At 42.0% G+C, this 24,445-nt stretch overlaps 2 protein-coding genes across 17 annotated transcripts in view; both read right to left on the bottom strand.

Moving 5' to 3' along the window:
* The window catches only part of LOC101156915, a 22,286-nt gene extending 4,966 nt beyond the window's left edge, over window positions 1-17,320 (bottom strand). For 3 of the 16 annotated variants that reach the window (XM_023963953.1, XM_023963958.1, XM_023963959.1), the window contains exons 1-27: window positions 17,045-17,210; window positions 15,522-15,806; window positions 15,323-15,427; window positions 15,127-15,245; window positions 14,721-14,939; window positions 14,481-14,568; window positions 13,784-13,936; window positions 13,464-13,561; window positions 12,955-13,127; window positions 12,756-12,872; window positions 12,031-12,201; window positions 11,818-11,937; window positions 10,979-11,725; window positions 9,557-9,718; window positions 9,261-9,479; window positions 8,982-9,161; window positions 8,667-8,882; window positions 8,393-8,569; window positions 8,073-8,303; window positions 7,834-7,998; window positions 7,428-7,634; window positions 7,140-7,325; window positions 6,396-6,601; window positions 6,116-6,166; window positions 5,990-6,034; window positions 5,278-5,340; window positions 3,937-4,116 (exon numbers count right to left, since the gene is read on the bottom strand). In XM_023963953.1, coding sequence (XP_023819721.1) covers window positions 3,937-4,116; window positions 5,278-5,340; window positions 5,990-6,034; window positions 6,116-6,166; window positions 6,396-6,601; window positions 7,140-7,325; window positions 7,428-7,634; window positions 7,834-7,998; window positions 8,073-8,303; window positions 8,393-8,569; window positions 8,667-8,882; window positions 8,982-9,161; window positions 9,261-9,479; window positions 9,557-9,718; window positions 10,979-11,725; window positions 11,818-11,937; window positions 12,031-12,201; window positions 12,756-12,872; window positions 12,955-13,127; window positions 13,464-13,561; window positions 13,784-13,936; window positions 14,481-14,568; window positions 14,721-14,939; window positions 15,127-15,245; window positions 15,323-15,427; window positions 15,522-15,575 — 4,452 coding nt within the window. In that variant the 5' untranslated portion in view covers window positions 15,576-15,806; window positions 17,045-17,210. Of the gene's footprint in view, window positions 1-422; window positions 1,418-3,936; window positions 4,117-5,277; window positions 5,341-5,989; window positions 6,035-6,115; window positions 6,167-6,395; window positions 6,602-7,139; window positions 7,326-7,427; window positions 7,635-7,833; window positions 7,999-8,072; window positions 8,304-8,392; window positions 8,570-8,666; window positions 8,883-8,981; window positions 9,162-9,260; window positions 9,480-9,556; window positions 9,719-10,978; window positions 11,726-11,817; window positions 11,938-12,030; window positions 12,202-12,755; window positions 12,873-12,954; window positions 13,128-13,463; window positions 13,562-13,783; window positions 13,937-14,480; window positions 14,569-14,720; window positions 14,940-15,126; window positions 15,246-15,322; window positions 15,428-15,521; window positions 15,807-17,044 lie in introns of those variants that run through there. The other 13 variants (XM_023963960.1, XM_011485129.2, XM_023963946.1 and 10 more) reach the window with 13 other exon arrangements.
* LOC105355974 (vicilin-like seed storage protein At2g18540) overlaps window positions 16,130-24,445 on the bottom strand; it is a 13,111-nt gene continuing 4,795 nt past the window's right edge. Inside the window, exons 3-4 of the mRNA XM_023964123.1 lie at window positions 17,430-18,438; window positions 16,130-16,157 (exon numbers count right to left, since the gene is read on the bottom strand). Coding sequence (XP_023819891.1) covers window positions 16,130-16,157; window positions 17,430-18,438 — 1,037 coding nt within the window. The remainder of the gene's footprint in view (window positions 16,158-17,429; window positions 18,439-24,445) is intronic.

The raw sequence follows: 24,445 nt of genomic DNA, 5'->3' as shown, positions 1-24,445 counted from the left end.
TTTTCTTTCTATACGTCCTCCATCATCAGATAAACACAACAAGAACAAGTTAAAAACACCCAAAACACCATTTTCATCGAAGTAGGTCTTTAAAACTTGAGATATTTGAGTTTTTGTACATATCTGAGATACCGGTCTTATCAAAACCATGTTTAATAAAAACATTACAGCAGTTCTGTTTTACAGTTCAAAATGAGTGTGTCATGTAATTGAGCAGCCTCAGACCCTAAAAAAGAGAATCCTGCTTAAAGTTTTCACCCCTGTATTTTCAAAGAACCACATCCTCAAGAGTTATGAGAATAAATAATAATACCTGTACTTTTATATACTATTATCTCAGATACAAATATTAGTGTAAATCTTTACTTTAAATACTATAACAAATGTGCCTAAAATGTAAAAAAGAAAAAAAAAATACTACATAATGAACAGGTGTTTTTTTTAAACTTCAAGTCACTAACAATACACTGCAGCAGCTCTGTCACTAATATGACTTTATTCATGTGTCTTTATTACAATGGAGTGCTTTGATCTTTGGGATTCTCCAACGTGAATCACTGAGGTTTACAGATTTGCTCAAAGTTCATGACAGAAGAAGGTGAGTTCAAGTTATTTTATAATAATTATTCATACAAAGCTGCATCCATGCACTAATCGTGTGCAAAAAACACTTGAGAAGAAGAAAAAAAGGCGGCATAGTCATAAATGGCATGGCTTTTACTCTTTGGTCAAAGTTGATTGTCGTTAAAATCATGCAACAAGGAATGTCAGGGATTCAGGGATCTTTATGAAGTAGAAAGGAGCTGCCTCACCGTTTCCCAAAACATGAAAGATTATATTGCTGATTAGGAAAATTCACAATTTCTGTTTGCACCAAATGGCATCCGAAGACGAGACTATAAACGCACCTCAGCAGGGCTAGAAAAACGACCTTAAAGTGTCAAAGTCCAAAGCTTGGGAGTTGGTAGTTCTGAGAACAGATTCCTCTTTTTTAATGTCCATCACAAAGAAAATGTGCAGCGGGAATCGGAGGATGAATTATTTCCAGTTATTAATCTTTGAGGAGAAGTCTGTAAGTGGCTGAGAGAGCAGGAAGATGATGCAGTGGCGGAAAGACCAAACCAAAGTCTTGTTCAGCAGAAGCTTAGAAAAAGAAACGACACAAAAAGCGCTGCGTTTGGAGTGGAGCAGAGGATGGGGGTGACAATGCTGGAGAGATGTCGCAGAGGAGGCAAAAGAAGGACAGGAGAAGAAGAAAAAACCAAAGCTAAGAGGCTGATGGGTGGATGGGCTGGGTGCGATCTCCGTGGGTCACATTCACACCTGAGTGGGGGGGTTTCCGCAGGGTTGAGACGGCCCCTCAGCTCCGTTTGGAGTAGAAGTCTAGCAGGGGGCCGCGCGGGAGGCGGATGACAAACTGAGAGGGAGGAGGAGGAGGAGGAGGAGGAAGGGGGGAAGAGAAATGAGAGGAAGGAATTCTGAAAAATCCTCAGCTATCCGATTTAAAAAGTTAAATAACACCAACTATACAACTGACGGATTGTGACGTTACAGAAACTTTCCACAAAAAATCTTTCTTGTTTTTGTTTTCCTCATCCAGATCATGGAAATCCTTACTACACAAGCATTCTAACATGCATTTCTGTTGTTTTCCATGTCCAAATATTTTGATTTTTCTATGTTAGGGAAAAGACAGAGTGTCATCCACATTTGCTCTTTTTTCCCAAAGCCGTGAGGTTTTACTGTTAGGATTCTGTAAAGTCAGATCTTAGAAACAGGGCTGAAAAACAGGACTTCTTCTGAACAACTATCAGGGGTCCCGACGGTGTTTGGAGGCGTTTTTCTCCAAAAGTGCAAAATGATGCATTTTTTAAAGATACACTTGTGTGATTTACATGTAGCTTTTAGGGAGTAATTGGAAAAAGATGACTGATTTAAAGTCCCACTCCGATCATCTTTTCATCCATTTTGTATAATTTTGCCGTTTTTTTAGCCCAAATCCAAAAACCTGTGAACTTTTCTAGGACATAGTTTCTGCAGAGCAGCAGTAGTTCATGGCAAATTTGCCTCCGAGTTGCAGGCGGGTGCAGCCCTCCCCGCCCCCCCTTCCCCTCTATGTTACTGAGGGCTCTTTGAATCAGTGGAGCAGGGAGCTTGTGGCCTGCCTGGTGTATTTTCCACAATACAAAAATGAGCCGCATTTTTTAGTTTTAATCTTCACAACTATTTGAATAAAGAAATGCTCTGAAAATAATTCATTATTTTGACAGCAAAAAGTCCATTTCTATCGGAGTGGGTCTTTAAGACCTTTTGATGCAACTGTGAATGAAGAGAAAGGAAACACTTGAAGAAAGCAGCAGCCAAACACAAAGTGAAGCAGCGCCAAAAGAGAGGCCAACAATGCAGAAAAAAAAGGCGGTGAAAAAGAGAGAGAGAGGAAATGATGCAAGAAAAAGAGCAAACCTTCATGACAGTGGTCATGCAGGCGGTCATCACCATCTGCTCCTTGAACCATGCAAGCAGCATTCAGGATAGACCTGTGGAGGTCTAGTTCACCTGTCTGAAAGATGACTCAGCATCTTTCCTTCCCATGGTCAAACAAAGCAGAGTTTGTAATCGATGAGTCCCAGCTGCATTCTGCATTCACATGCATGTACTCCATACCGCATGCTGCTCTAACATGCATACACAACCATCAGGCTGTCGACAGAGACAGCATAATGAGGCCGACTTACTGCAGCTTAATGCAAAAGTCATCAACAAAAATACATTTTGGTGCAAAAATTCCGAAACCACCGTTAGAGAGGAAGCTATTTCAGATTTTTCTGTTTCATATTAAGCTTTTTTTTTCCAAACAGAGCATTGATTTGTACGACGGAGTATTAGGGCCACCAAAAAATAAAAAATAAAAAGTAAAATTACGAGTTTTTATCTCGTAAATTTACGAGATAAAAACTCGTAAATTTATGAGAAAAAAACTCGTAAATTTACGATATTAAGTGGAAGTGAGCATGCAGAGCAGCAGGCGAACGCCGCGCAGCAACAGAGCAGACCGACTAAACTCAGTTGAACAGGTGAGCTGAATGAGCTTGAACGTTCCAAATATCTGGAAGCTCATTTGTTTGATTTAAAATTCATTAAAGTTTTATTTATTTATTGATGGTTGGTTTGCAGGATCCCTGCAGCCCGATGAAGCCATCGGTGTCCCTGCAGCTTTCCACTTCAATCCTTTCTTCCTCCACCAAAAACAAGATCTCTACGTTTGTGTGACGCTTCCGTCTGAGGAGGAGGATCACTTTTTTGGCATTTTCAACGTTCTAATGCTAATATAATAGACAATTTTCATTCATCTTTGTTGTTTAATGATATAACGGGACGTTTACTTCCGCATTGGTGATCGGATCTGATGACAGGTTCATGACGTAAGGTGACAGATGAACTTCAGGGTTTGTGAATGAAAAGGAGAATAAAAGCTGCAGCCATCCTCTGCACCCAAACGTGTCTCTGAGCTCCTTATTTTATATATGAAACTCCGCTTTACTGACACTGAACCCCGGAAAACCGGCTCCACTGACAATAATCTGATTTTGAGTCACCAAAGGTTCAGAATCTCTTTGTTTTAAACCTATAATAATCCGGAAATAAAGTTTCACAAAAGGCTCCACATCTTTCATCTTCAAGCGATGCTCCGATAAACAGACAACTTCTGTGTTTTCTCCTTGTTAATCTATGACTTTTTGTTTGTTTTTGGTAATCTACGAATTTTTTTCTCGTAAATTTACGAGATAAAATGTCGTAATTTTACTTTTTTTTGTTTTTTTTGATGGCCCTAAAACTCCGTCGTAGATTTGAGTCATTTTTAAATTGTTTCACTTCCTAACCTAAAATGTTGCTCCAAACTAAAAGAAGTGCAGTGTTGTTTGGTGATAGACCTACCCCGTCTGCGCCGGGCAGAGGCTGGCCGTTGATGCCCACGGTGCGGAAGGGAGAATGCGTGGACAGACGCTTGTCCCATTCGCTCGGCCTCGACTCCGGAACGGCCTCCATGAAGTTCCTCTTCAGTTCGCTGATGCTGGCGTGATGCTTGAGCAGGTCCTCCTGAGGCTTGTCAAACTCCTACACAGAGAAAAGTCCGACGGGAGGGGAGGGGAGGAGCGGGCAAATGTGTAAATAATAGGGGGTAACAAGAAAAAAAAAATGAAAAGGGGGAGGAGGATGTAATGAGAGGAGTGGTGATTAAAAAAAGTCTGTTTAGGTATTTATTTACTGTCGATATATAAAAAAGCAGAAGCAGGTAGAATTTATGATTCGTATGGAACATAAGGGGCAGTTGACGTCCATGCTTGCTCTTCCAGACAGAAGCACAATGGCTTGTTTCTTGATAGATCATCAGCGACTCATTTTCAGACTGCCATCTGATGGCAGTAAACAGCCTGAGGAGGGGTTGCTGTGATTTATCAAGGCTGAACATTATCTGCAAATCTGGACACAGCTCAGCATACAGCTGAAGTATTGCTTTCACGCCGCTCAGCTCGCAGTCCAACAGCTCAAGAGTTTGGGCTGCAAAAGCAGAGAGCAGGAGAGGCCATGGAAGCAGACACGGTGGAGCTGTGGTTTCATATTTTCCTTTTTTTGCAATCCTGTTCATTTTTCACCAAATGAACCGATAACAGCAGAAGCATTTTGGAGGGGAACATTTTGAACTTTGCTGATTTATATGGAGCAGTTAAAAAAAAGGCTCAGACTTATACTTATATAAAACTTTTTCTTTTACTAATAAATTGTTGGTATAAGAAATTAAAGTAAATTAAGTGAAATACTTATACCAACAATTTAGTAGGTAAAAAAATGTTTTTGCTTTAAGCCACACATGGTTATAAATGATGAATAATTATTCAGGTTTTTCTTTAACAGCCAAAGTTCAATTTGCATTTCTGTGGCAAAATAACAGGCATGATTTGGCAAAAAGTAAGATAAAAACAAAGCTGCTTAACAGGCTAAATCAGAACCCAAAAGAAGTTGTTGTAATTGTGATGAGGAGTGAATATAAACCAAGTGAAGTGTCTCAGCAAGTTTGGTTGCAGTAGAATCCTGATTATAGCCCAGTTCGCTTTGCTGAAACAAACAGATTAGACTGAATATGCCACACATGATGAGTCTTCCAAATGCAGAGAGCGTGAATTATGCTGCATGCAAGCGTGAGTTTAAAACAGCCAGAGCTAAAGAGCAAGAAAAGACAGGCTGGAGAGCGACATCTCCAAAAAAACGGATACAAACCTCCAGCATTAAAAGGCTATGTCTGATATAAATTGAGTCACCCTCAATTTTCTTAGCTCTTTTCTGTAAAGAATGAAGGAAAACAAAAAAAATAAAGTGTGGGTTTGGTTTTAGTCCTCCAATACGCTGACAGAATAAACCTCCAACATGCACTCTATGAAGTTGACCGACAGGTTAATATGACAGACAAGATTTCATGCAAATATGTGGGTGTAAAAGCTGAAAGCTGTGCTACAACAGCAAAGCACAGCATGAAGAGTTCCTATAGAACCTGCTTAGGACTGTTTGGAAGACAAAAGAAGGTCTGTAGGGTGAAAATAAAATGGTGACAGCTGATAAAGGTACTACCAAACACTGGCTAGGCTCCAGTCATGCATATGTGTGCATTCCAAGTGTTTACAATGGCAAGCAACGGAAAGTACTGACAGAATGGAAACATGTTCTGAATAATCCAAACTGAATTTCAAGCATTCTATGAAGGGCCGGTTACTCAGTGCTCACTTATTCTAGCATTTATGGGATTTTCTACCTTCTTGAATATAATGTACGAGGATGGAATCGCGTGTGAGTCTCGTTTTAGAACCCATACTGCATGAAAGCACATGAGAGGAGGCTGTAGTTATGGCTCTCGGATGAAAAGCTGCGTCGTCAGAGTGGAGGTGGGGATAAACAGCGCTGAATAAAAACACAAGTGCCACGCTGAGACTCTGACCTTTCGCATTTGCACGCCCTCGGCGAGCGTCTTCCCAGATTGGTGCTAAATTTGCGGCAGAGGGAAATGCATTAGCATCTTTCGCTGAAGGATGACGTGCAGGAGCGGCCTGTGTCTGACACTAACCTGAACGTCCCCATTGATGGATGACATCAGTGAAGAGTCTACTTCCCTCTGCTCCACAGAGACAGAGAGACAGTTCACACTTAGACATGAGACACCTCTGATCTCCATGTATGAAATATCAGGCCTTGATCTGCCATTTTTTTTTATTTGATTTTCCAATTGTTGACCCTTTTCTGAGAAACTAGTACCTATTATTTTGCTTTGTGTGTCTCCAACTGTGTAATGACTGTTAGAAGTGACATCACAAGGACATGTGATGGTGATCAGATGAAGTACATACCTTAACCTCTGCTTCAACTTCGATTTTTGAGGGCTCGGCAGCTTCGACTGTGACCTCCAGCTTCCTTTCCTCCAGACGGCCGGTCTTGATGGGCGTGGACGTCTGCGGCTGGTCGAAGGGCGCCATGGGGATCCCAGCTTCGGCCAAAGCAGCCTGGGAGAAGACAGGGGCGCTGACGGGACGGGCCCCTCTCTGTGTGCTCACAGCTGGAAAAAAAATCCAGAGAGGAGAAGAATCATTAAAAGAACTTTGGTGTTGTGGGGGGATCAGGATGAGCACCTGTGAACATGCCATCAGAGGTCAAAGCGGGGGGGAAAGCATATGAATATAAAAAAACGTATCATACTTACTTAGATTAGCTGTAAATTGGGAAATGCAAACGCTGCAAAAGCATACTTTACCTTCTTTTTTGAAAGGATCTTGAAATAAGGTAAATGCGAGTTAGGCAAAAGCAGATGTCCTCCTGAGTTTTCTCTGTTGTGTTTTAATCCACTTTCGGGCAAAATCTAAAGCGTGATGTGGTTTAGCCAGAAAATGATGAGATCTAAGAAAGTTCTTTAAAATGCAAACATGCTTGCAGTCACAGATGCTCTGTTTCTTTTTAGTATCAAACATATCAAGCCATTCAAGAAAACTCCTCAGAGAAAAAAAGAATTGCAAAAAAACAGGGGCCACGTTAGTAAATACTTTATGAAGCAGGGACAGCCAAGTGTGAGTAGAACCAAACACTTTAGAAAAGAATACCTTTGAGATCAACATCTAGTAGAGAGAACCAATCATCACTGACATGTGTGCGTGCAGGAGGACGCCTTTCCTCCAGGATCCGCCTCTCAAACTCTGGTTTCAACTCAGAAACACTGATTCTGGTTGGGGCAGGGGCTGCTGGACCTTTGATCTTTGCGGGGATCTGTATACGCTCGGGGGCAGCGACTAACACAAATACACAACCAGGTTTTATCGTGGGAAGAGCTCCATTTTTTTTTAAATAAAAATAAATAGATAAGAACCCCGCCAACGGCCTTTAAATGATACCTGATTTTTTAGGCGCCACATCCAGAAGAGCAAACCAGTCGTCCTCCAGCTCGTCCTGTTTAACTGCTGGACGCAGCAGCGTGGGCTCCTTCTGCTGCCACGTTCTCTCTATGTTGGTTATTCTCTGCTGTGCTTTCTGCTCTGTGGCCCTAAGCTCTTTCCCTGGTTCCACTTTAGCACCCAAATAAAAGCGCTCATGCAAAGCAGCTGACAAAGAATGAGCACAAAGCAAAAAAGGAAGACAAAAATCAGGGGTGAAAATCAGATGCTTCAATAGGAGTTTTTGGTACCAAACAAAAGCGCAAAAACTTCCTTATTATTATTTTTCACAAAATTAGGAAAAATATATTTACTAATGAATATTATTTTAGTCTGATGAGAAGAGCCAGGCCCAATGGCAGAATACCTGATACTTTAGCTGTAATTTCCAGCAGCACAAACCAGTCATCATCCACTTTTCTTAACTGTGGCGGGTTAACCAGAGCTGCAGGTGCTCTCACATCTTCCATGACAACTGTCGGTTTTGGTTTAGTGGGCGGGGCTACTGTGAGAACAGGTTGGATCATGGCGTCTGATGCAGGAATATAAAGAAATCAAGTCAGTCCGGTGCTAAGGTTTCAGCATTTGCAGATTCGTGAGCGGTACCTCGTGTTCTGACTGCAGGCGTTTCTCGGACAGCGCCGAACAGAACAAACCAATCGTCTTCCGCTTTGGTCGCCGGCAGCTGTGGCATCTGGCTCCATCTAATTTCAGCAACACTTGTCCTGTCTTGCCTGCTCTCCACACCAATTACTGTTTTCTTGTACGCTCTAGTCTCACGGGTCACCTCGGGCTCAACTGTCTCCTCGATTGGCGAAATAATCTTTCTGGGAGTTTCTGCCGAGCAAAGCGTGAAAGAACCTGAGTGACTGGAGGAAGTGTGCTCCAAGTACGCATCTGAGGTCTAAATGCACTTTGGGGTATACCTGTTGGGGTTGTAAGTGCCTTTTTAGGATCAACTTGGAACAGAGAATACCAGTCATCATCTCTGTCCGCTACAGGCTGTGCTTTGAGCAGACCAAGGTCAATCGAATACTTCGACTCTGCACTTTCTGCTTTAGTCGAAACGGCTGCATAGATTTTAGGTGCCAACGGTAAAGACACTGGAACAGAAAAATTCACACTTTAAGAAAAACCTATTTCCTATTATGATTACGTAAACAAGGACACTACAAGGTGGCAGGTGGATGGTAGATGTACCTGGTGCCACAAAAGACACATCTTTGGGAACAACGTCCAGCAGCAGAAACCAGTCATCATCTCTCTCCCTCAATGGCTTTGGAGGCTTTACATCTCTCTGCTTCAAATTCTCTTCAGTTACCATCTCCCTCCTAGATTCCACTCTCACAGCTTCAGTGACAGCAGAACAAGATATTTGTTCTTTTTTATAAACCTGAGTGCGCTCTTCAGGAGGAACTAGGAATAAACACATGGATAAATCCCTGTAAGCTCCAAGAGCTAATAACAGAATTAAAAAAATTAAAAGCAGCCTGAGAAGGAAACTAAAAGGAGTACCTGAAGGTACAAATAGTGGTTCTCTCAGAGGACGAGCCAGCAACACAAACCAATCATCTCTGTCGCTTGGCATTTGTTGTATTTCTGTAACCTTTCCAACAAACTCCACGATCTCTTCCCTCTGCTTTAGAGCTGCTTCTTCGATTACAAGGAATCCTTTAACTGGAGTTACTTTAGTAACTATAAAAACAAAATCAGTAATACCATAAACCGATAAGTTGAATAGACTGGTTTGTTAAAAAAATAAAAAAATAGACTTCCACAGATTTGAGCAAGTACCTGGAGGCTCATAAGGTGTTTGTTTGGGAATAAAATCCAGCAAAACAAACCAGTCGTCCTCTCTTCCTCGCACGGATGGTTGTGAGATTCCTCTGAAATCTGTTGTTGGCTCCACTTGTATCAACTGGCTTTCTTCAACAGCAGCTCTTACCTCTTCTGCAGCTCCAACCGCAGAGACAAAGACTTTCTCACCACTCTGTGCTCTTTCCTTCAATGTAACTAATGAGTCGAGAAAAGGCAGCATTAAAGGCAGGCAGGAGGGCGGAAGGAGCTTGCCAGAAGTGTTGAGGTTCTACCTAGTGGAGCACGAGATGTAACATCCAGCAGCATGAACCAGTCATCCACCCCACCTAAGACAGTCGGCCCGTGAAGGATATGTTCATGCATTTGCCTCTCTGTCACTCTGACCTCAGTCTTTGAGCTGATGTAGTCGCTTCCATCCAAGATAGCTCCATCAGCTGGTCATTATAGCAAAAACACATGATTCCATAAAGCTCAATGTATGAGAAGCAGAGCAAGGTGTGGCATTTGTAAAAAATAAAAAAAGATTTTTGTAACTATACAGCAGATAGAAGAAGCATCATATACGAAGAACAAATTCTAGTCGGTCAGTGTGTTAATGCAGTTGCCGATTATCCTAAATCTGGCTTTTTCAAGCCTAAAACCTTAGTCACAGTTTGGGGTTTTCAAGACGGTTCTTGACTGGAGCCATCACATCTTAAGGAGAGCACAGTTATGTCTTGAGACATGTGCAATCACCTCAAAAAACATTTAAAAAATAGAACGTTTTATTGTCGGCATGTGGTAAGTGTAACACTGAGAATCCGTAAGGCTAATAGACGTTTATGACGTGCTGTATGGTGCCCTTACACCACACAGTACAGTGTTCCTTGGCCATATCGTGGCTCACTTCTCGCAGTCTCGCTGAGTTTTTTCAGTCCAATTTGGCATGCTTTTATTTTTTTAACAGCGCACTGTTCTTCTTCAATAGCTGTTGACCTTGTCAACCAATATCCTCCTTTATGTGTCTCCTTTAAAGAATATGTACAACTTTCCAAAATCTACTTCAATCTTTGATTGTGATCAGATCAGATCTTTGTTTTTATTCTATTATAAGTTTTTTTCTCCTACAAAGGATTGAACTTTCAGACTTAAAACAAGAGAGAAAATGTTCATCTATGTCTGAGAAAAGTGTCTATAGAGTGTAGTGAGGGGTTTTACAGGCTGTAATCCTACTGCACAGATTTCACCTAGAATTTAACTCCCGTGATAAACGTGATAACACTGTAGTGTTTAATGATGTGCGAGTACTGGCCCCTTACTGACCCCATGCGAATGCTGTACGCATGGGGTATGCAGCTGATGTGTAGGTGCCCCTAAGATGCCCACACTAACAACACTCTGATAGTCTAATTTACTTACTTCCCCCTCCTTTCCCCTTGCGTGTTGTTTGAGAGTTTGCTACGACTTCTCGCTTGCAGCATGCTTGTAGAGAGAAAAGAGCCTGCACATTTTTGCTCAACAGGCTCACCGAACAGTCTAGGATCTTGTTAATTCATGCAGACCGCCGGCGTGCCCTGTACAGGTTTGCCCGTTTTTTGCCCGCAGACAGCCGCTATCCACCCAAAAGGGCAGTTGTGACGAAGGCTTTACTGATACCAGAGTGTGAGGGAGATTAGTGAAGCTCTAAAGCTGTTAACTCAAACAACATACTGTACCTGGCGGTTTGAAAACTGGCCGGTAGAACAGTATAAACCAGTCGTCCTCATCCCCCATCTGAGCCAGAGTCCTCTGTGGGTCTCCCCCCTGCATCCCCTCCTCATCCAACTCCTGCTTTTCCAATCTTAGTCCAGACTGACCTCTCCCCGTGATAAGAGCCACCTTCTTGGTCTTACGTTCCAACACCTGATACCCTTCTACAGAAGCGGTTCCACCCGCTTCCCTCACTTCTTCTTGCCATTCCTGTTCCATCTTTTGTAGTTTCTCCCTCAAACTGTCATCTAACAGGCCCTCCTGTGGCTCCTCCTGGTCACTCTCCTGCTCCTCAGACAGCAGATCTTTCAAAAACACCTCTTTGATTTGTTCTTCTAGTTCATCCACACCCTCCCCATCTGTCTCCACTGTCCCAACATATTTTGTCACCACCACCTTTGATTCCCTTCTAAACTGCTGTTCCCCCTCCCAATTCCCCTCTTCTTCCATCAACCTTTTGACCTCCTCCTTCCCCAGCTCTTCCTCTATCACTGTCTGAAGTCTCTCTGCCATCTCATCCACTTCTTGCAACCTTTCCTCCAAGTCCCTCACTTTCCTGAGTCTGTCTTCCAACACTTCTACCTCTTGCAAATTGTCTACTAAGGTAACAGTTTCTTGCAGCCTTTTGATGACTTTCTTAGTGGTCACTTCCTGTTCCTCCACAGCCACATCCTGCTTTTCTTCTTGGAGCTTGAAAATGACTACAGAAGAGACTGAAAGGAGTAAAAAGGAAGAAGAAAGCAATGCTTTTACGGCCAAAGTCAAACTGGACGCCGTTTTTGTTTTTACAAACGCAGAAACTCACATGGAGAAATTCCGACCCCCCTGGGAGAAGATCGGTCAAAGTACAGGAACCAGTCATCCTGTTGTTTCTGTGCTGGTTGCAACAGTTGAGAGGAGCTCATAGCCAGGCTGACCTTAGCTGCTAACGTCAGAGCGGGAAAATATGTACCTTTATGTGTTTTGTGCACGATAGAACCAACAGAAACCAGTCTGTACGTTTCAGCGATGCAGATACCTGGCTCTTCCCTAAAAAAAGAAGGTGCAACTGGGAAAAAAGTTGAAGGACGATAAAGAAGGGTTGACCAGTCATCGTGTTTTTTCAGGTCAGGCCTCTGATGACTGATCTCCTGGGTCATGATTTGAGGGCCTTTTTCTGCTGGGCCAGACTGCCCCTCCTGCCACTCGGCTGCAAAGATAGAACGAGGTGATGGAAACCATGCAGTGGTTTTTCATTGACAGATGGCGGCCACTGTTAAGTGCTTCATAAGCATTTTGGAAGCAGTGTGAGATATAAAGCATTTGCAGTGGACGGCGGTGAGTCCTGGAGAGTAAAACGAAATAAACTATGCTGCTGTGGCAAAGGATAGTCAGATTATGAAGAGGTTAGATCGGACGTGTTTAAAGCAAAGTAGTAAGACGTCTAGAATAGTTTATAAAGTAGACTAAAATAAAAAAAGCCAAGCATGTTTAAATGTGACAGGAATCTTTGTTTCGTTCCTTGAGTCTGAAGCGGCAAAAACAAGCTGAGTCATCACAGAGGAAGGGCAAATCTGTGTCATGACCAACACGCCACCTTCCAGGCATGTCAAGCATGAAGAACACAAGCACCTTCAGAGACAAGCGTGTAGGAGCAAACAAGTAGGAATGGATGAGTAAGTTAGACAGCACGATGACTGATGAGCGCAAGCGTTACAAATATGCCAACAGGCATTATGCGTGGATCCACACACTTCTTGGTACCTGGAAAAGTCTGAGAGGACTGCGGTTTGTCAGAAGAAATCACCGATGACCAATCATCAATCTCACACCTGGACGAAGCTGAGAGTTTTAGCAGAAACTGGAGAGTCTCCTCTCCAGCTGCAGAAAAGTCAGAACTCAGGTCACTGAAACGGATTTTTCCTGCAGGAAGCACAGTTTTAAAAGGCAGACTTGGTCATACCTCCATCCAGATTACGGGAGAGCCTCTTGCTGGCAGAGCGCGTGAAGCGAGGGGCAGGGCGGTCAATCATGGAGCTCGCCTGGCGGGTCTGGGCTTGAGTTCGGCCGCTGTATCGGAACTTGGAGCCCAGGACAAGGAAGCGACGGGATGACGGAGGTTCTACTGTTGAAACCCTGCAGACGATGGAGAACTTCACTTTCACAGGTCTGGTATTATCATTAGTGCCTCCTCCTTAAAAAGCCATGGAGTTAAAAACCAAAAACAATGGAACTCTAAATGTCTTTATTTTATGTAACAAAGACAACAAGTTTACAGGTTTATCTGTTTAAGGAGGTCAAAAGATTGAGCTCTGATGGTTTAACCACAAGCAATTGGCTTTTCGCCTACAAATCCAATTTGAGTCTTAAGCAACAGTGACCAATTAGCTTTCAGGAGGAAAACAAAGAAAGTTCAAATGACTTCCAGTTGCCAAGCAGGAAAGTATGATTAAGGAAAGGACAACATGCTACCTGAAGAAGGTGTGGTGTTCAACACAGACTTTCCACAGCTTCTTTGAGGCTTTGTAGTTTGGCAGTTTGAAGCCGATAGTGCTCTCATACTGCTCTTGCTGAAAAAGATCATGAAAGAAAAAAACGTTAGTGAAAGTTGATGGAAGTCTGGCATTTAGCAGGAACCAATCAAAGTTCATTTTAAACCACACATATAAAAACATATAAAATATTAAAATGTATTTAGTGAATCCTACATTTTCTCAACATGTAGGGCACATCATATGAGAGGAAATAAAGCAGCAAGATATAAAACCTAAATGGGAATCCTGTGTTCTCACCTCTGACGGCCTAATTTTGATAAAGAAGCTGCTTCGTTTGTAGGATATCTTGAGGACTTTTGGCCAAGGGAAGCGGTTGATCCGCAGCTTGTCCTTATAAACCATCAGACCGCTGGAGCACACCCCCAGCGTGATGTCAACACCATCAAGATCCTGCATGAAAATGGATAAATAAATGAGGTTTAAGGCATACACATCTTATCTGCTGTTCCTACAAGCCCCTGATCTAATTTACACCTTCCCACCATATCACTGAATCCTTCTTCATTTCATTTCCAAGGTGAGACTCGTGTGTTTTTACTCAACACCTTTTGTTTGCAAAGTGACACACAGAGAAACTCACAGATTCTCAAAGGGGCCGCCGTTATTTTTTAAATGCATGTTAATACTTAAACTTTTTTTACTTTCAAAAAAGCTCAAGGATGGAGAATCATTTAGACCAATAACACATTTGTGCACTTCTGACATCGCCCACTAGGAGGCACAATATCCCAACAGATAACATTGCAATTAGGGGCAGCTTGAGAGCATTATATTCCTGTTATAACTAAAAATGGATGCAATATATTGAAAAGCATATTGAAAAATATTTGGTTTTACAGGATTATTATCAAATATTTGTGCATTAGAAGTTATTTGTGACACTTTAAATCAAATAGAACTGCTCTACCAAACATAAAATAAAAGAAAACGTCACCTTAGCTTGGTGCAGGTCAACCCCATACATAGCAAGTTTCTTGGCGTTTTCCAGGAACAGCATATCTGCCTGGGCTGGACTCATAGACCTGTGGACACACAGACAACAAGAACCTTTTTTTATCTTTAATTAGATTTTTAAAAAAAAAGGTTTCTGGTTTTACGTAACTTTAACCACAAAGAGTCAAACTTAGAAAATGTTGTCATTTGCACTTGTTCCACTGAAGTGGCCTTTAATAACCTGTAAGTTCGGTGCAGCTCCATCACTTTTTCCTCCAGCTCTTTGCTCTGTCCAGGGGCCAGGCTGAGCTCTTTCAGGTAGTCGGGGCCGTGAAGCTCTGGATCATATTCTCCCAGCTCTGACTGGGCTGTGTAGGAGCCCAGCAGGGACAGTGTGACAAAGGAACAGGGAAGGACACCTTGCAAAATGTCTTTTCTCAGCTGGAGACACAAAAAGTACCTGAGACGTGAGAGGAAATGAAATGAGTCAGGCTCTAGAAAAAGAAAGATTTCCCTTTTTTTTGCAAATGAAAAAAAAAAAAGACATTACAGAATCTGACCACTGTGTATGTGATATTTTTTTACCAAAAAAAAGGGGTAAAGCAAGTACTGTGGCTTTGTCAGACCCCAAAACATTAGAAGCTTACCGAGTAAGGTCTTCAGTGAGCTGTGCAGGATCAGGAGGATAGAACTTCACGCTGAATGTGAACTCATAAATGGCTCCTGGCACTTGTTTCCTGATTTCTTTGGTGGGTTCCAACCATGTCTACAGAATAACGGCAGAAAAAACACTGGTTAGAGGTTTTTCTTTACCTGTTTTTGTCCTGATGGGAGCCAGCTTACCTTGCTGGTTGGAGTTTCCCAATGAACAAGGCCAAAGTAATCCTTCTCCAGCAGGTTGACATGGTCACACACCTTTGCGAAAAGCTCTTGGGCTTTAGCGTGTTTCTAAATGTGAAAGATATGCAAATTATAAAAATAAAAAAAACAACTAAAGCAACACCAGAGTTAACTACACAAACCAAAAAAGAGGAAATCTTACATCAAGTTCACACTCAAACTGAGCGTCATCCAATAAGGTGACTTTGCACTGCATGGTTTTCAGACGTTTGGCGCCTTTAGGCTCCTCTGCCTTCTTTTCCGTCTTCTTTTCCTTCACGGGCTTCTCCTTTTTCAGCACCTCTGATGCTTTTTCCCCTCCTTTGATTGCTTGTCCCTGTTCTGCTGGTTCTTCCTCCTTCTGCACTGTGTCTTCACTTTTCACTTCTTCCACCACTTCAGGTTCTTTCTTTACCTCTGGTTCCTCCTTCTGTTCTTCTGGAGCAGGCTGAACATGAAACATTTAGAACGTCTGTCAAGTGCTGATGAAATATACATAATTATATAGGAATGATTATTACACATCGATGCCTTGTTAAGCAAACAATCATTCAATTCAACTTGGTTCCAAACATTCAATCAATCTGTAAACAAAGCGAGGAGGATCTGTTTGACCTGACTATAAACCAAAAGAAAATGGTTTGTGTTGATTTAAACACGGTTCACCTTTCACACCTTTGCTGTTTTGTGGATTTCTTCAGATTGAACATCCCTGGCCCCTTTTTTTTAACATTGCATTGTGTTCTGTGTCCTTATTGGCTGTAGACCTTGTCAATCAATCACTACGTTGTAGTGGCTCCTGTACAGAATGTGTCCAGCTTGACAAATTTACATAAATCTTTTGATTATTTTGTCTATGAAGGTTTGAACTTTGAGAACTTTGAGAAATGTTGGTATTGTACTATGGTTGTGCCGCGTTTTTTTAACCCACATTTTTAAAAACCCGTTTTCTAGGACATTGTTTCTGCAGAACGGCATTAGTTCAGTAGAAATTCACCTCTGAATTGTGGGTGGGACTGTTGGCATGGTGTAAGCCTACCCACACTTCCCATCATCCATCTCTTTACAAGCTCTCCTGCTAGCTTACAGGCCCTCACAACCCCTACCTAACAGCTCAGACGAGGAAAAACTAAGCCGTACATGGACATGTGTCTGTAAGTGGAGGCATCAGAATGGAGCATGTGGCCAACCCAGCCCACAGCAATTCATGTCTGCCCAGATTTACAATTGAAGCAAAGAAATACTCAGAAATGCAATATTTTCCTAATATCTATTGCCCGTCTTAAGAAAAATGTTGCAAGAACATGTTAAAAACACCCAAAACAGAGTTTTCATCAAAGTGGCTCTGAAATCTCTGAGAAAAGTATATAAAGTGTGTAGTGAGGTTTTTTGCTGCCCTAAAACATCTGTAATAACAGTTTTTTTTTAAAGCCTACTTTTTTGCAGATTTTGTCTATTGAGGGTTATGTTTAGAAGGCAATACTTGCAATAAACGACGGATCGCTGTACCTTCATTTTTGAGGCTTAAACTCTAAGATGACAGCAGTTTTACAGATGATCATTTTTGGCTCATGCTTTCTTTTAATCAACCAACATTTGAAGAACATGTATGTCATTTCTGAATGTTACTCCCTATTCGTTTTGTCTTTTTGCTTCCCCTCTACCACAGAAAGGGTTTTCTGTTACCTGGGTCTCAGTGCTGCTCACTGACTGCTGATCCAGCGTCGGTTCTGCATCCTGTTCCGGCTCAGTTTTAAGTTCAGGCTCCGGTGCAGCAATTGGCGCTTTTACTTGCTCCTCCACCGTGCTTTTCACCTCCTTCTCCTCCTTTTTTCCTTTGCTCTTTCCCTTCTCCTTTTTCTGCCCCTTTTCCTCTTCTTTCTGCTGCTTTTCTTCAGTCTTTTCTGTAATTTCTTTGTCTTTCTTCTTATCTTCTTCCTTCACCTCTAGGGGTTTTTCCTCTTCTTTCTTCCTTCCCTTTTCTTCTATTACCTTTTCTTTTGGTTTCTCCTCCTCTTTCTTTTTAGCCTTCTCTTCTTTTGGTTTCTCCTCCTCTTTCTTTTTAGCCTTCTCTTCTTTTGGTTTCTCCTCTTCCTTCTTCTTGACCTTTTCGTCCTTCACTTTTTCCTCCTTCTTTTTAACCTTTTCTCCTTCTTTCTTTTTTGCCTTTTCAGCTTCTCTGGCTTTCTCCTCTTCCTTCCTTTTGGCCTTCTCTTCCTCTCTCTTTTTAGCCCTCTCTTCTTCCTCTGCTTTCCTTCTTGCTTTCTCCTCTTCCTTCTTCTTTAGTTTGTCCTCTTTTTCTTTTTTCTTAGCGACTCTCTTGTCAACTTTTTCCTCCTCTTTTTTCCCAGTCTCTGCGTCCTTTTCTTTGACCTCAGCGGTGTCCTTTTCTTTTTCTTCCTCTTTTATCTCTGGTTTTTCCTCCTCTTTTTCGACAGTTTGCTTTGCCTTCTCCTCTTTCGTCTCGTCTTTCTTTTCTGTCTTCTCTTCTGCCTGTTTTGACGGATCCTCCTTTACTTTCTCCTCCACCGTCTGCTCCACCTTCTTTTTTGCTTCTTTCTTTTTCTTTTTGCTGCCTTTTTTCTCGACCTTTTCTTCAACTTTTTCCTCTCTTTGTTTGAGCTTCTCTTCTTCCTTCTTAACTTCCTTTACCTCGTTTTTTTCTTCAGCAGTTTTGACCTCCTTGCCTTCACTCTTCACTTCTTCCACGTTTTCTTCCTCTGGACTGTCCGCCTTTTCCTCTTTCTCTGCTTTCTCGTCCTTGGCCTTCTCCGACTCAAAGCCCTCGCCGTCCTGCGAGCACTGCGAGCGACGTTTTAGGAAGGAGGAGAAGAGGCGGGACAGGCCCTTGCCGGCAGAGGTCCGGGTGCGAGGCTTCAGCTGCTCCTCTTCAGGAGATGTAGCTGCATCTGCAGGCCCAGGTTCAGCGACCTGCTCCTGGGCCTTCTTGCTGGACTCTCCCTCCTTCTCGGATGTCGCGGCGTCTTGATTCTGCTTCTCTGGTTCCGATTCTGGTTCGGGCGTGGCGCCACTTGCCTTCTGCTTGCCCTCAGTGTCAGCCTCACTCACTGCACTTGCCTCTGTTGTCATTGTAGCCACTGGGAAGGAGAACAGAAAGGAGTCAGGGATGAGGAAATGTTCACTGTGGATGTCACAGCACCCTCTAAAACTATATTTGGATCAGGAAATGTGAAACATGTTTGTCTACAGAAATCAACTAACAAACACAACCGGCGCCACAAGTGTTACAACTATTTGTACAGTCGTACAATGCAGTTCACTGTATGTCATACTGCCTGTGTTAATGATCAAATACAGTTTGAATACCCCACCAGAAATGCTGGTCTAGACTAAATAAAAGTCATTCTTAAATGCAGAGTTTGCTTTAGTGCACCAACAAAAACGGAAAGAGCTTCATTTACAAAAACACTCTTCAGATTTTAAAAATGGAGGAACAACAAAATCAATGCTTCTGAGTAAAGATGAACAGTAATCTTCTACAGAAATTAGTAATACACTAGAGGGAAGCCTATAGTACATATTTGATGTGAACTTTACATAATCACGCGGCTTCTGCGGAGGGTAATCCGGATGTGGAAAGATAACGTTTAGATGCTACTTTCTGTGCACGTCAGCAAAGCATCAAGCCTGCATCAAATGCTAAATATGGTAGCATTTACAGTCAAACAAAAGTACTTGGCTAAAATTGAACAAAAATAACCCACTAACGTACATTTTTACTAGGAATGGAACGAGTGACTTTCCCCACTATTCGGATCAAACCTCTATTTTTGGGTCACGGTTTTGTTTTGGTTCCATAAAGGATTTGTATATTATAAAATAAACTACAAAAACCTAAAAATTCTGAAAAATCCTTTTTTTTATTTGCTAATAAATAAGTAATGAAAGAAAAATTACATTTTTTGTTGGCTCTTACTAAGCCTGCTGTTATGTAATAAAACAACCAATAATAAATCCTTCAATTTAGAACAAAACATGTTTGGCATTTTCAACATAAATATGCAGTAGAGATGCACCGATTTACTTTCCCCACGATTCCATTCAGTGATGCTGTAAACGGTTCGGTTTCAAGCTGAGAATTGTGGTCTCCCTAAAAATGAATTACTAGGAATAACAAACAAAAATCCACATGTTCATACACAGGGTTGTGTACTTCCAGGGGCTTCACTCAAATCTTTATCTGTAAAATGTCTCAGAAATAGTTTACATTTAGTCTTAACCCTTCCTAGGTACATCCTCCATTTCTCTGTGAAACATGAAGCTAACTGCCACCCACAGATAATAATTTAGCTCAATCGAAGGACTCAGACACACAAACATTAATTCAACACACAATAGCCTTCCTTGTTGAAGAGAGAATCTACATAGAGTTTTGAAGGCTTGTCACAGGCTCATTAGACTGCACACACACAAAGGAGGCATTCTGCTCCAGATCTGCCTATTAGCACCGCCTGGGTCATCCGCCCATGCTGCTGGCTCTTCACGCTGCACATGTCCATCCTAGCCTAGGTGGGCGGGTCTGCTGTTTCTATTCTCCACCCAAAGTAATGATGACAGTAAGAAATCTATCAAGCTGTCATTTTTTTAAATTAAAATCTTGGTTAGATCATGAACCATTACTTTTAAATTACACTTTCCAGTTCACCACATAATCAGCTATAAGAGAAGTAATATGCACAGACATAAAAAAGGCACTTTTTAAATAAAGTAAGTTTTAGGGGTTGGAGTCCAAAACTTTACCTCTTTGCTTATTGTTAATCTGTGAATTAGTTATGGAGACAATGGGAACCTCTGCCAAAATGTGATGAATGTCCAAAAAAATAAAAAGTACCAGAACGCACATCTAAGAAGTTAACAAACATAACTTTATGTCATGCCTATTTACATGTGTCACGCGTATTTATGTCAATAAATCATACTACAGAAAGTAATAAATGAAGGCTGGGCAATAAATAAAATAAATCAAATAAAATAAATACATTTTATCAATAAATTCAAATTTGCTGTTTGAGAAGATTCATTTTGGGCAAAATCTGGATTTTATTTTCCCAACATCCTGCTTTCATGCGCTTCCGTTGTCCAGAGGAAGGTCAACCCATCTGTTTCTAGCTACAAGCAAACGTTAACGGCAGCTAGCAAAGAGGAGAAACAGGTTCCTTATGGAAATGTTGGATTTTATGACTTCCGGCTTGGAGCAACAAACCCCACGCTGCAAAATCTGTTTGAAGGTTGTTGCTTCCAAAAGTAGGAGTACGACGAATTTGTTTCAACACCAGAGGCAGAGGAACACTGTCAAGTGTGAGAAGCGTTTCTCTTTATGAGATGCTCAAGCTGGCAGCTATGGAAGCATATGCGTCTCATATTTCAAAACAAAATTCTATACCGGAAGTGCTTTTTCATTTTCACAAAAAAAGCTGGGTTTTCTGACTCAAAAATGAAATGAAAAATAGACTTTTATTTTGAAATATGACACGTATGCTCACAAAACACCAGCCACATTGTATTACAAGCATTTTTACGGCTTGTGTTTAGTTTCGCTTTGAATTCAGGACAACTTCCAAAGGAGATGTTCAAATAAAATAGTTTTTAGTTAATATATTCTGCCATTTGTCATTTTTGTTAAAGAAAGTAAAGGGAGGGAGAAAATAAATCAATTAAAAGCAGAACTCGAATTTGGTGTGGGAAAGAAAAAAAATCAGAGATTTTGTTCTTTGGATATATCGCCCAGCCCTAAAGTAAATAAATAAATAAAAACACACAAACAGCACCCTTGACGACAATCATACAATCCTTTTGGTAACAATGCATCACTTACAAACCTCCATTATAATAAATATGGAATGCCTCTTTTCTGACCTAACTGGTGCTGTTTGTTTCTTCCATATGTAGTTCAAGTCCCACTTAACTCTGCATGGAGTGGGGGGAGGACTAAATGCCAGACAAGCAGACGGACCAATCGTCCAGATGTACAGGGACGCCCCACAGGGTTCACGCGGGATCTCTATGCCACGCAGTTCCCACTACAGGACAGCAGGAGAGGAAGAGGAGGCAAGGGGGGCACATCCAACAAATCCTCTTTAGCCCTTCCTTTGTTTGTGTCCAGTGACCAATAACTGTGTTGCACTCTATTACTAATCCCACCTGCCCTTCCCCCCATAAGGACCCCCCCCCTCCCCTCATCCTATAGGTCCATATCTTAGGTCACCACACATGCAAACACACCTTTCACGCTTCAATGCCCACAGCCTCCTCTGGGTGTTTTAATGCTCCGTCATCTCAATTCTGATTGTCAGAAAACAGACACGCTCCTAATGGACCAGCTGAGGTTGCGTCTGCCTCCTCCTCCTTCTCCATTTTGCAACGCTTATCTAACATCTCCGCAGTCAGCCAGCTGAGCAGAGCCCAGCCACATCGCGGCCCCACCTCAGGATCTCCAAGTGTGCCATCAATCTATCGGAGGACGACAAAATGTTTCCTCCGCTTTGATGGGATGGCAGCTACATTAAATATTGCCGTGCTGTTCAAAGGGCTGCTGCCCTGGATGCAGCATAATTAGAGTATGTAATGAGCTAAATTATAGATGAAGTGGGCCACCCTCTGGTGAGAGTCTACTCACAGAGGGCTGAGATGCCAATCCCAGGACTGGAGCTCCAGCCAGCCTGGATTTAGAGCTGCAAGTGCTCTTTATTTGATGCATACAACGATCACTCGAGAAGATCAAATGCATGTTATTTTACTAATCTACAGTTTGTTTAGTGATGGCAAATAAAAATGTAGGCAGTTGAATCAGATTGATTAAATGCTAGCATCAAAGGGGGAGGAGAAGGTCTATAAATAGCTGCATGTGCACAAGACTTAATAGTTGGCCTTTGCAGACAACCTGGTTTCTGTTTTTGCAAACATGTGCACATGTGCCAACATGCATGCACATGTGCAAAACCCGGCTTGAAAGGTTTAATTGCAGCTTCTTTGTTAAAGGTTTCCCCTGGACTGAAGGAAAACTCTTAAATGCTTTCGGAGGAACACTTGAACATACAGAAACCATGTTTCCTGGACACAGAGAGCAGGCTTAAAGAATTAAAAGGAGTTTAGAGATAATCGGTCCCTCAAGTGACCAAGTCAGATTATCTCCATCTACCTGCCTAAAGCATCTATCTCACCACCTCCCTCCGCTCTGACCGCCCGGGTCTCAGTTTGTGAGTGGCAGAGGTTTGTGTCTGTGGGAGAAGCAGGCAGAGGAGCTGGCAGTTGTGATCCGCTCTGCTGATTCATGGTTTTATGCAGAGCTCCGCCTATGTGACTAAAGAAAATCAACAGAAATGAAACAAAGGCCAAGATCTCGGTGCTCTGGCCACATGGCTAAGTAAACACTGGCACACATGCCAACCAAGAAGCTACCACGTGTCGCACAAAACAGTTCCTTCAGCTCCCAAACTTGCCCAGCAACACCGGTTACATTTTCAAATCCTTCTGACGTGCAGAAACACGGTACAGATTTTTTCTTCTTCTTAAAGTTACAAGGTGATGTTCAGTTGCAAGGGCTTATTTCAGTAAGTTCTCTGTGTGTAAGCCTTTCCCAAATCCAGTCCTGGACTAATCGATACGCACAGATGGTCTGTTAGCCTGATGCTGTAACATGATGCGACATGGGAAAACAATGAAGTGGTGTGATTGATTTACTGTGGCTGCCCTGAAAGCAATTCTGAATCCATTTCAAGTCCCATTACAGAAGGAGCTTCCAGCCAGCCCCTCATGGCACATGAAGAAAGATATTAGGTTACACACTCACTAAAAGAAACTCGCTCTACAGGAACTTTATTCAGATGAAATTTTTCAAAAGACAACTGTGATGCAACGCTTAGAGTTTGCATGCTCTCCCTGTGTGCATGCAGGAGCTTCCTCCACGGAAGACCAGCAGGTTATTTTGACTGTGTTTAAAGTCCCACTTCAACCGTCTTCTGATCTATTGTAATAGCGTTCCCAGTGGTCTTTTAATTATGATTACGCCGCTTTTAGCACAAAAAAAACTGTCATTTTCTAGGACATCGTTTCTGCAGAGCGTCAGTAGTTTATTAGAAATTCACCCCTGAGCCCTGTGTTGGCACAGAGTAAGACCCCTCCCACTTCCCCTCATCAGTCAGTTTCCTCGCTCTCCCGCTAGCTTACAGACCCAAACAACGCCAACATAACATTACCGGTCCAAAAAAAAAATGTAGCTGGAAGAGGGAAACGAAGACGTTCGTGGATCTAGAGCACATGTGTCAAACTCAAGGCCCGCGGGCCAAATGTGGCCCGCCTTGTCATTTTATGTGGTCCGTAAGAGCATAAAAGATTTTAATTTCTGAAAATAAAAAAGAAAAATTGGTGTGTATTTATTCATATCTTGGGGGGATTGGACTGGGCAACTATACATTAGAACTCAAACACTGTCCATATAACCTAACCTGACAGAGTCACATTTAAAAGGATTTATGCTAGAGTAACAAGCAAACATATGTTTTCTATGCAGCTGTAACTGTCACTTTAAAAAGTTATAATAAATAAATAAATGAGTTATTTAACATTAAGGAGTAGTTATGTTTATTTTTCATTAAATTTAGTTACATGTATAAGTTATATCTGGCCCTTTGAGGACAGCAGCTATGCTGATGTGGCCCTCAGTGAAAATGAGTTTGACCCCCCTGATCTAGACGTTTGCAACTGGATGCATCGGAATGGAGCGAAGCAGGGAGCTTGTGTCTTGCCAATTTATGTAACAAGCTTTCAAACGGGATTTCTTCATCCGCTCCCGATTCACAACTTGAAAAAAGAAATAATCAGAAATACAATTTTAAGCTTAATTTTCTTTAAATATGTCCTCTATCATAAGAAATATGCATCAAGATCATGTTAAAAACACCAAAAACACCATTTTCATTGGAGTGGGTCTTTAAATGTGAGTGTGCACAGCTGTTTATTCACAGTTTATCTCTGTGACATGCTGTCAATTAGTCAACCCTTGTAGCCTCAGGCCTAAGTTAATTGGAGAGGGGCTGGAATATCAATGGATTCATTGATTAATGACAC

This window comes from Oryzias latipes, chromosome 16, assembly GCF_002234675.1.
Source record: "Oryzias latipes chromosome 16, ASM223467v1".
Classification (NCBI taxonomy): domain Eukaryota; kingdom Metazoa; phylum Chordata; class Actinopteri; order Beloniformes; family Adrianichthyidae; genus Oryzias; species Oryzias latipes.
This window is presented reverse-complemented; position numbering and strand designations above follow the sequence as displayed.